The sequence below is a fragment of the Stegodyphus dumicola genome, chromosome 2 (genome assembly GCF_044657685.1).
Source record: "Stegodyphus dumicola isolate Sdum_Otavi_A_Nest chromosome 2, ASM4465768v1".
NCBI lineage: Eukaryota > Metazoa > Arthropoda > Arachnida > Araneae > Eresidae > Stegodyphus > Stegodyphus dumicola.
In genome coordinates, this window is record NC_140769.1 from 18122712 (window position 1) to 18135292 (window position 12581).

Here is a 12581-nt window from a genome sequence, read left to right on the forward strand (position 1 = left end):
ATTATAATTTAAAATATTTTCTTTTATTCCTTTTATTTCCTTACATGAAGTAGACATATCATAAAAATATTTGGTCCTGAGATTTCAATGAAAATATCATTTTTAACCATTCCTGATTCCATTGTGTGTGTGTGTAAATCTGTATATGAGGACAAAACAAAGGACTCTTTATTCCAAAAGAAATTGTAAAATAGATTCAAAATTAATTTTTCTGCAATGTCTATAGATACATATGTACCTAGTATAACACGAAAACAATTACTCACACAACGATGAACTTTTGTATATGATATTGTTGTAATATTCAGTTGAGCACCTCACTTTTTTATAGCAGTCAGCATTAATAAAAGTGTATATATATATACTAATAAAATTGGAAAATTATGTACCCCCTTACCGGCCTTTATTTTCCCAATTGTCGACATATACTTCCAATTACAGAAGTTTTTAAATCATGAAAATATTCATATTTTAGGAATTTTATACTTAAAAAAAAAAATTTGTACAAATAATGAAATAAATTTTAATGAGCTCTTCTGGTTCATATACTTATATGTAGCAAAGTTTCATACTTGTTATGAAAAAATAGAAATACAAGAAGCTTGATCTCCCATATGACAAAATTAACCAGGATATTTAATTTCAAAATTAGCAGTTTTTAATGCTAGTTTCAAAATTTGAATTTTTTGATCTTATTTGCCTTTAGAACTTGGTTAATTAAGTTAGAATAATTCTAGGAAATAAGTTTAAATGAAGTGCAGCAAAAAAATTAGCATAATTTAATAAGCTGTAGACGGGCGTAACTAGAGTTTCCAGTGACGGGGGACAACTAAAGAATTTGCACCCCTTCTGTGCGCTAAGAATGGAAAACATTTTATTAAAAAATTTCGTAGCATCAATTTGTCACCTCTTGGATGCTGCGCCCAGGGACATATATCTTCTCTTGCCCCACCCTAGCTACGCCACTGGCTTTAGAAGGAAGTCGTAGTGTGCACATCAGATTTTTATAAATAATGTAAATAACCTCTTATGGAAAGGAAATTTATGAAATTGTAAACTAAAATAAATAGTTTTACAAATTTATTTAATAGAAGCTGTTTAAATAGAAGTCTCCATGAACAGATCCAAAAAGCTGCAGCACTCAGAAGGCTAATTAAATGAATATACCCACTGCAGAGGGGGAAGGGGAATATAGTAAATAAACTACCACAGACTTGTTTTAAAAAAAAGACAAGAAAAGAACTTTACTAGTCTTGGATTAGTTAGCATATTTGCTTTACAAAGAATAACTTCCTTTATGTATGCTCAAGTATGTAACTTACTTTATGTATCTTTAGAAATTTTTAAAATAAAATTAAGTTAAAAATAAAATAAATTGTAATGCTCTTCTTATGCTTGGAATGATACTTTTCTTTTTTCCCCCATATATAATGTATTTTGTTTCTCACAGTTTTCCTTTACTCATTTAAGAGATAACTTATTTACTGTGAAAAAATAGAATTGCATACATTATTATTTAATATTATGCTATTAAATATAATACTTACCAACCCAAACAGCAGTGGCATTATCGTCAGGATCAAAAGGACACTTGGCAATACCATCACCAATTCCCGGAAAGTGCTCATTCGGAGCTAAGAAGCTGAGATTTCCCTTTTAAATATAATAATAAACATTAGCACTATGAATAATTATACATGTTGTGTGAATAAAAGATACAATTATTTTTTTCTAATTCTCTTGTTTCAAATACTTACCGTATTTGACGGCATATAAGATAAGACACAATAACACGCCGAATAAATACTAATTCAGAAGTCAAACAACAAAAATCAGCGTTATACCTACAAAATTTTCACAGGACTAGTTTCGATGGTTTTACCGAACCATCATCTTCAGCTGCAAAACCGCAAATGAACAAGATAGGAAATAATGATTAGATAAGATAAGAAAGCCTGGACAAGAATAAGCAAGTGGTGCCATCTGTTGGCGAAACCAGAACTAAAACATAATTTCTCTAAAAGCCGAAGGCAAATTTGGATTGGAATTAGGATCGTTAACTAGAACAGAAAGATTTTTATGAATGTGAAATGCCTCTAGAAAATCCAGTTCTCCAATGGAAGATGTTTTTTGAATAATTTTGGCAGCAGAAAATTGAAAGTGTGATTTTCGGACCAACAATGTTGAGCAACAGAAGACCTCTGTGTTTCCTTTTTTCTAACATATGCCTCATGTTCTTTGACGTGAAATTTTAAGGCTCTCTTAGTTTGGCCAATGTAAATTAAACCACACTGGCAAGGAATCCTATAAATACCCCAGGAATTCATATCCGGAATGGGGTCCTTGAGTATAGAAGTTGGAATTTTATTGATGGGAGAAAAAACAACCCGAAAGTTAAATTTCTGCAAAATATGTGCAACTTTATAGCTAATTGATGGAAAGAAGGGAATGACAACAGAATTTTTATAATCTCCTAAAATAAGAGTGTGGCTTTTAGTGTGCTGAGATGAGAATTTTTTAACTGCTTGATTAATAATGTTGGGTGAAAAGCCCCTGTCAATAGCTATTGCTTTTAAATAATTTAGTTCTTCATCAAGGGCTAGTTTGGAAGAGCAAACTTGAAGAGCACGGAAAACATAGGAATAAAATGAAGCTAACTTTTGTTTAGTCGGATGACATGATTTAAAGTGTGGTGGAAGGCAAACCGATGAAGGTTTACGGTAAACTGTAGTACTGAAGTTGGATGTGTTACGTGTGACCAGAATGTCGAGAAAGGGAAGAGAATTGCAAGTCTCAAGTTCAAAAGTGAACTGAATAGCAGGATCAATAGAATTCATTGTTGAAAGAACTTTATTTAAATCATCTTTATTACCTTCAAACAGGGTAAAAGTATCGTCTACGTAGCGGAACCATGCCTGGAAGTTTAAAGTTTCAAACAATTTTGATTCATAATAATGCATGTAGATATCAGCCAGGATGGGACTGAAGGGACTTCCCATGGCTAATCCCTCAGTTTGCTTGTAATATTTATTTTGGAAAACAAAATGTGTTTGTTTCAAACAGAGTTGAGTGAGAGAAATTAGCTCATCAATTTCGATGCAAGAGAAATGAAATTCGCGAAGTCTGGTTTCTAGACATCTTAATGCACCCTCCACTGGGACATTGGTGAATAATGATTTTACATCAAAAGAAACCATGAGTAAATTACTAAGAGAAATGTTTTTAACCTTTTTTACAAATTCTATTGAATTTTTTATGGTGTAAATGTTATTGTCTAATAGAGTTGAAAATCTAGAAACTAAATATTTAGCTAATGGATACGAGACAGTATCCTAAATTTGATACAATAGGGCGGAAAGGAATACCACTTTTATGAATTTTGGGAAAAGCATATAATCTGGCACAATTCACAACAGATGGGATAAGCGAATGTTTTAAGTTGCTTGAAATGATTTGCGAAGATTTGATCGCAGTTTTTATTTTGGATAAGTCCGAAGGTGAAGGATCTTTAGGGATCGGATTATATGGTCCTTCGTCTCCACTCTATTAGACAATAACATTTACACCATAAAAAATTCAATAGAGTTTGTAAAAAAGGTTAAAAACATTTCTCTTAGTAATTTACTCATGGTTTCTTTTGATGTAAAATCATTATTCACCAATGTCCCAGTGGAGGGTGCATTAAGATGTCTAGAAACCAGACTTCGCGAATTTCATTTCTCTTGCATCGAAATTGATGAGCTAATTTCTCTCACTCAACTCTGTTTGAAACAAACACATTTTGTTTTCCAAAATAAATATTACAAGCAAACTGAGGGATTAGCCATGGGAAGTCCCCTCAGTCCCATCCTGGCTGATATCTACATGCATTATTATGAATCAAAATTGTTTGAAACTTTAAACTTCCCGGCATGGTTCCGCTACGTAGACGATACTTTTACCCTGTTTGAAGGTAATAAAGATGATTTAAATAAAGTTCTTTCAACAATGAATTCTATTGATCCTGCTATTCAGTTCACTTTTGAACTTGAGACTTGCAATTCTCTTCCGTTTCTCGACATTCTGGTCACACGTAACACATCCAACTTCAGTACTACAGTTTACCGTAAACCTTCCTCGGTTTGCCTTCCACCACACTTTAAATCATGTCATCCGACTAAACAAAAGTTAGCTTCATTTTATTCCTATGTTTTCCGTGCTCTTCAAGTTTGCTCCTCCAAACTAGCCCTTGATGAAGAACTAAATTATTTAAAAGCAATAGCTATTGACAGGGGCTTTTCACCCAACATTATTAATCAAGCAGTTAAAAAATTCTCATCTCAACACACTAAAAGCTACACTCTTATTTTAGGAGATTATAAAATTTCTGTTGTCATTCCCTTCTTTCCATCAATTAGCTATAAAGTTGCACATATTTTGCAGAAATTTAACTTTCGGGTTGTTTTTTCTCCCATCAATAAAATTCCAACTTCTATACTCAAGGACCCCATTCCGGATATGAATTCCTGGGGTATTTATAGGATTCCTTGCCAGTGTGGTTTAATTTACATTGGCCAAACTAAGAGAGCCTTAAAATTTCGCGTCAAAGAACATGAGGCATATGTTAGAAAAAAGGAAACACAGAGGTCTTCTGTTGCTCCACATTGTTGGTCCGAAAATCACACTTTCAATTTTTCTGCTGCCAAAATTATTCAAAAAACATCTTCCATTGGAGAACTGGATTTTCTAGAGGCATTTCACATTCATAAAAATCTTTCTGTTCTAGTTAACGATCCTAATTCCAATCCAAATTTGCCTTCGGCTTTTAGAGAAATTATGTTTTAGTTCTGGCTTCGCCAACAGATGGCGCCACTTGCTTATTCTTGTCCAGGCTTTCTTATCTTATCTAATCATTATTTCCTATCTTGTTCATTTGCGGTTTTGCAGCTGAAGATGATGGTTCGGTAAAACCATCGAAACTAGTCCTGTGAAAATTTTGTAGGTATAACGCTGATTTTTGTTGTTTGACTTCTGAATTGGCATATAAGATGCACTTTTTTTCCCTAAATTTGGTCTCAAAAAAGTTACCTGCGTCTTATACGTGGAGGTAATTGCATTCAATAATTGTTTATTTGGCTTTTACGAAACGTGAGAACTAAAAGAAACCACTCTATAGAAACTTTTTTTCCTTGTGTGTGTCCGTCTAAATAAGGGTGCATCTTATATGCCGTCAAATACGGTATTCTCCTATTTATACATGTATTTGTTGCCTTCATAACATTTCTATGGGTTTTTCAAAGTCCTCCCTCTCTAATGTCGGGCCTTCAGCTGATTTTGGCTTGGCCACTACTGAGGCCAGAAGTAGTGGTCACTTTATTATGGATGCACCTAATAGGTGGGCCACCTTTCCCTCCTATGAAGGGAGGGACTGTTATAACCATACCTTGTCCGAGATTCAAACCCGGGCCTTTTGGTATTGCATTTGGCTCTTCTAACCACTATAAGATCTGGGTGGTGGTTTTTTAAAGTAATTTTATGAAAATACTTTACATAGATTTAATATGTACACTTTTTTTGCTCCGTAAAAATTTTTTAATGGATTATGAAATCAGTTACAAATAGGAACTTTCTTCATTTAAGGCCTGTATTCGATGGAATAGTTTGTAAATGCCAAAAATTTTTATTTCATACAGCTTTACATGTCCAAAATTTTCACAATCAGAGATTCCTTTCTTAAACTAGAATCTTGCATCTACAACCAACCTTTTTTTTTTAAGGATCTGCACACATAGCAATTACAATATGTGGTTCAATGCTAGCTGACAAAAGTACAGCGTTTCAAATTTTTACCTATAGCCAGTTACCACTATGACTTGCATAGAAAACTAAACTTTTTATATAGCAAATATATTGGTTTATATAAACAAAACACTTTCCCCTATTTCAATTTTCTTTCACGGAAATGATACTATTGTCCATATGAAAGCTGAAGAAGTTTCTTAGAGTTGTTAACAGCAATGTATGAAAGCCAGCATTCTATAAAATACCTAGGCACTTGACAGAATGCTGAAAACTGGTCAGCAATGCATGAAATGATTAACATTCAACAATATCTTCAATTTACTTTAAATATAAATACATTTGATACTTTCATAATAATCTAAACATAATCCATGTATTTAATACATTCCTTCCACAATTCAATACATATTTCAAACATTTTCATACATTGTTTTCTTTAAGAAGACAGGCAAAAATTTTGTTTTTAATAACTTTAATTTTTCTTCATGCATTTTGAATAAAAGTTTTTTAATGATTGCCAGTTACCACTGTTACTTTTTAATGACATAAAATGCCTTTCATTATTTTATAAAAAAAATACATATTTGCATTTTTGAGGAATGCATGTTTTTTACAGACTCATCATGACTATTTTTCATACTTTATCTAAATAGCAATTGGCATTCTATAGAATGCCTAAAGAAAGTATATAATAATTTTCGTATTTCAAACTTGCCTAAAAACACCAATTCCATAAAATGCCTAGGTATTCTATAGAATGCCAGCATTTCATATACTGCTGATAGAGTACCTAAATAAATAATTAAAAAAATCCTCTTCTTTTTAAAAAATGCTATAAAAACATAAAATGATTGCCCCAGTTCAAAATTTCATTAGAATTATTAATTATTACAACTATCCTTATTTAAAATATTTTAATTAGTAACATTTAAAATTTTAATTAATAACTAACCTCACTACATGTTTAATTACTTATTAATTAAATATTCAGTTAGTTGCTGTATTTAATTCATTACTAATAAAATAACTGAATTATTTAGTAATTTAATTCATTAAAATATACTTCTTTTCTTTAGTAATACATTAAAACACAGAAAAATTATAGCAATTTAAAATTCTGTTACAATTACTACATTCCAAGGAAATTTGTACAGATATATTTTTTTTCTCAGTATTTTAAAAAAAGAAACACAAATTCTTGTGAATTATTTGCAAACTAACAGATGTCTTAAATTATGGAATAGAAGTTATGAATTTGAATTTCAATGTAATAACATGCCAATATATATTTTACCATCTGCTGAAAGAAAAAAAAAAGCAGAACAAAAAATAAACTAAACATAAATTAATAAAAACCATATAACTTTAATAAAAATTAAATAATTGCATAATTAAATAAAAATTACTTACATAGATTACTAAATCTCGAGGATTATGAGCATTGGTACCACAAAGATAAAGTTTGCTTCCATCGCCAATGGGTTGTATCACTCTTATGTGATTTCGGCAGTCATAAAGCTGTAATAAAAATTACCAGAGTGATGAACAAATCTAGAATTCTTTTATTAAAAAAGGGGGAAAAAAACACTCACAAACCAACGTATCTTTTATTTTAAAGCTGCAATAAAAATTACCGAAATAATGACCAAATTCAGGAATCATTTATAAAAAAATAACACTTCTTGAATAATGTAACTAAGATTTCAATAAATCTCTTCCTTTTTTTAGACCTTACTTTCCAGTTCACATATTGGCATCTCAGATGTGACTTTGCCCACTCAAATCTCCTGATTTAATGCAGGCCAACTGTTCAGCTGTAGCATAAAAGATTTCATCAGATACATAAGTGTTATTTTAGGAATACTGTTTAAATTGCAGTATCTGTTTGAATTTTTCTCTCAACAGAAAGTTACATCATGGATATTTAAAAAAATACAGCTGAATTTTTAACTTTAAAGGTACTCTTTGTATACATAAATTTTACATTAATTTAACGAAATTTTGATTAAAAAATCAGTGATATTAGAGAAATGCGTTGCAACTGCTCAAATAAAAATATTTTTAAGTGTGTTATCATTCAGCAAATTGTTATGTTTTTAAATTTTTAGTCCAAAGGGGCTGTGTCCCTGAGGGACTATTGTTTTCGTTTTGCGATTTTGCGGCAAATCACTCTGAATGTCCCTTTCACTTTTCAAACTGTTGCCACCTAATACTATCGCCCTGTATTATATTTGAAGAAATTAAATAATGAAGAATCTGCATAAATGTATGTATGTTTCTCGCATTGTGATAAAACAACCATACCTAGAACCATCAAAATTTGACTAACGTAATTTTCCATAGAATATGGGCATGAGGAAGCCCTAATTTAAAGTCGAAATTTGTTTTGTTATCGATTTCATATTTTCCAACACTTCAACGAATTTTGATTAAAAAACTAAACGATTTCAAAGCGAGCAATGGCAAAGTCGTACAGAAAAACATTTTTATCTTCAGCGCGTGAGACTGCATATCGGAATTTCTAAAGATATGCTGAATTTAAATTTATTTCGCGATATTGCTCTTGAATTGAATTTTTTGGTTTAAGTGTGAAGAACATGATACAGTCAAAAGTCGTTAATCCGGACTCGTCGGGACTTCGGCGATTCCGGATTATCGATTTTTCCGGATTATAGATCATCAGTTTAAATCTGGTAAGATGGCATGCAGAAATTATAAAATTAAAAATATGAAACCGTAATTTATGAAATAAAGAACAATTATGATCTAAAGGGTATCAAAATTACAAAAAGAAAAAGCTTAATATTTATTTGTTTACTTTATTAAACATTTCTTTCAATGTAAGCTGTTTAAGTTGCTTCGTTTCATGTGATAATACTTTCTCTTTAATTCTATTAAACAGACATAATTTCTTGTTTAGTTACAAAGTTCCGCTATTCAAGTCCTATAATTGCTATGTCGAGAATACCGACTAATTTGTCAATCGAAATTTTTTCGTTTTCAATAAACACTGTGTCACTTTCTTCACTATCGGAAGCGAATTTTAATGACGAAGAACTTTATTTAAATCATATCAAAGACGGAGTACATCGAGATGAAATACTACATTTAGTATGGAATTATAAGCCAAATAAAATAAAAACATCTGCCCTGAAGATAAGGATAGTGCTGACAGATCAACTTCTAATTCATTGGGCGCTGCGTCGTTTCCTTCCCCCCGCAGAGCAGCGTGAAATTGATAAACATATTTCGGAATGATTAGATAATCAAAGGATATGCCTTTATCCATTTTTTGCAGCAATTCCACTTTCTGTTTAATGGACTTCGAAACATACTTTTGCTTTGTAGATGCTTTACATATTAGTAAATATATATCGGAAATTCTATTTGACATAATCGAAAGTTCAAGCTTACTTTTATAAAATTGCTCTAACAGTCTGCAAAAAAATAATAAGCCGGATCCAATTCGAAGATCAAGGAGCAACGCAATCTGCAACATTAACTGAATTATATAATTTTAGCCTAGCTTATACCGTCCGTTATACATTAAACGCGCATGCGTAAACGTATTATGAGCATGCGCACACGCATATTCGCAGCCGTAAAGGTCTTACGCGCACGCGTAAACGCCTATGCGCATGCGTCAACGCGACGCATGCGCAGAAAGTTTGTAGCGTTGAGGTCCGGCTTATAGATCATTCCGGATTATGGGTGTCCGAATTAACGACTTTTGACTGTATTTAATAAATAGAGGTAACATACAAAATGTTGAAAAAACGCCCCTTTGGACGTAATTTAAAATCTGAAACTTTTCAGATTTAAAAAAAAAATATCAAATTTTTTCTGTTATTAACTATAAAAGTAAGCTATTTAAAAGCAATAAATGCAGATTAATTTCAGCTATAATTACAAGCTGGAAATGTAAAATGACACTAGCTAGATTCATTAAATATCATGTATATATCTGCATTTCTTAGTGACCTTCATTTATTATAGGCTTTTTCATTGTTATAATTGGTTATTATTAAAATTCTAATATGTGTAAATGGTTTATAATCTGTTTTCACTTTCACAGTTTTATGTTTTAGAATTTAATTGATATACTTATTATTTATTTATCGTTTCATGTTTTTATTTAATATTTTTAGAACAGCCATATTATTTCTTTGTTGAAACAATTTAAATTAAAATCTTGCCATTCTTAAAACTGTACAAGATATTTCTGCAAACATATAATTTGACCTAACTAGCAAAATATATTTAAATTACATTTACCAATAATATTCATTAAAATCTTATAATTATTATTTAAAATAGATTTTGATATCTTAAATCCGTCTAGTATCAAATAAAGCCATATTATTTTAAATTATAAGTTATAAACGGTAGTATTATCATATTTTTAACTCAGAAGGGTTATTAATTTCGTTTTGGAATTTTGCGTCGCAAACTTTAAATGTCCGTTTCACTTTTCAAATTGTTGCCACCAAATATTATCGCCCTGTGTTATACTTAAAGAAATTAAGTAACGAAGAATCTGCATAAATGTGTGTTTCTAGCATTGAGTAATAAAACAACGGTACCTAGAGCCATACAGTTTTGAATAACATAATCCTCCATCGAGTATGGGCCTCTGGAAATCCTAATTTGGAATTTCTTTTATTATCGATTTCATATATTGTAACTTTTAACGAATTTCTGATTAACAAATTCAACGATTTCAAAGCGAGAAATGGCAACACTATACGGGAAAAAAAATTTCTCCAGCGCGCGAGATCGTGTATTCGAAATGCTAAAGATATGCTTATTTTAAAATTATTTTGCGATATTGCTGTTGAACTGAATTTTATGGTTTAAGTGTGAGAAAGAACGCAAAAGTTGAAGGTTTTCCAGATGAATGAAGAAAACAAAAAATGTACTATATCGTTTGCAGAGGCGTAGCTTACAGGTTTACAGCGTCCGGGGACAACTGAAGATTTTGCACCCCCTTCTGCGTGCAAAAATTTTAAATATTTAATTCTAAATGTTCTTAACATCAGTTTGGTGTCTCCTGGATGCTGCGCCACTGATCGTTTAACATTCTTTTCTACGACGGCACACACATAATTCAAAACTTATTCAGATAATGAACCTGTTTTATCAGAAAACTTTGTTCTTTAAAGTATTAAATTTTTAATTTAGATATAATGTTAGTCCAAGCCTTAAAAGTTCTGAACTTCCGCTTTCATTTAAAATCGCTTCTCAAAAATTTTAATCAGGAGTATTTTTTAGAAATTGATGTAGCAACAACAAGCTAATAACAACGCTGAATTGTAAATCAATTTATTAAAAAAATATCATGTTTACTATATTATATGTCTACAGTACTATGTGACATTAATGCGTTATCTAAACATTACCTGAATTTAGATAAAACATTAATGTCAAAATTTAAAAGGCACACCGAGACGTCACTTCACACATATTTCACAGTCACTTGACTTTCAGTCACTTTTTCGATTTAACGTTGACCCTGAACAGAAAGGCTGAAATCAGACTATTTTTAAAACAGCCTCAAATGGGAAAATCTGGAAATGGATATAACCATTTTACAAGCATGGCATTTCCGCAAGGGCAAAAGAGGCTCGTGCCCCGATTCTTCACTTTCAAGGGAACCTTCGAATTTTCCTACTTTACATAAAAATACGCTAAATTTTGTCTTTTTTCCAGTTCTAACTTCTAAAAACATAAAATTAGAAGCAGAATTCATCAGAAGAAAGAATTATACAGTTACCATGATGAAAATAAACTGAACTTTATAATTCTGCATTTTATTCATGTATTTGATTATTGAACGATAAACGGTCATATCTCTCTAAGTTAATTAAAGTTTGCAATTAGCATACCAACAATTGTTTAGGCTTTAAATCTCCCCCTCCCCAAATTTCTTTCAAAATAAACACGATTCTGGCTTAAAATCTGTAAGCGTACATTTTACGCAATATACACCAAACTTAAACTATGAAAACAAAACATACAAATAAGTGAAAAAGCCATTTTTATTTTATTAACTTTGAATGAAAAATAATATATTATGAGACTACTTCAAGAAATACTTTACGTGAAATGTACTTCATGTGAAATGTAATTTGCATCGAAAGAATTAGACGAGAAGGGGAGGGAGCTACCGTAACACGTTTCGCCATTGATTTTGCAAATCAGGCCATATTCATAAGTAAAGTTTTGAATTTATTAATTACTACTACATTGTGTAAGTTTAATGAATGGGATGCGCTCGCAGCGTTTTATGATGTTGATCGGTATGTGCATTTCACATTTGACATTAAGTCTGTTTGAACATGACTTTTCCCTTTAAAATGAGTTCTTCGACGGATGACATTTATGTCTCTATAACTCTCTTCAATTTTTCGTATTTTGCGGGGGGGGGAAATCTGAGATAACAAGAATACAATGTTTAAAAATAGAAAAACGTCAATTAATCTCCGAATTTTTTTACTAAAATTATGCCAATTAATCTCCGAATTCTTAATTAAACAGTTCTCCAACTATTCTAACAGTTAAAACCTCGAACCGTAAATAAAGTTAAATGACATATCCTTCCCTTTTTATTCTAGGATAGAATAACACAAACTATGAAGCTTCCAGGAAAATCAGAATAAATGCTCAAGTAAAATTAATATATAATATAAAATTAATATACTCATAAGTAAAATTAACATCATACTAAAACTTTGTTTAAGTATATTAATTTATTATATATATACATAATAAATTAATATACTCAAGCAAAATAAAACCTT

General features: G+C 31.0%; 1 protein-coding gene across 8 annotated transcripts in view; it reads right to left on the minus strand.

The window, feature by feature from the left end:
• LOC118196962 (semaphorin-2A-like) overlaps nt 1–12581 on the minus strand; it is a 745632-nt gene that overhangs the window by 37229 nt on the left and 695822 nt on the right. For all 8 annotated transcript variants that reach the window (XM_085810484.1, XM_085810482.1, XM_085810486.1 and 5 more), the window contains 2 exons: nt 7192–7299; nt 1548–1653 (listed from right to left, as the gene is read on the minus strand). In XM_085810484.1, the coding sequence (XP_085666610.1) occupies nt 1548–1653; nt 7192–7299 (214 nt within the window). The remainder of the gene's footprint in view (nt 1–1547; nt 1654–7191; nt 7300–12581) is intronic.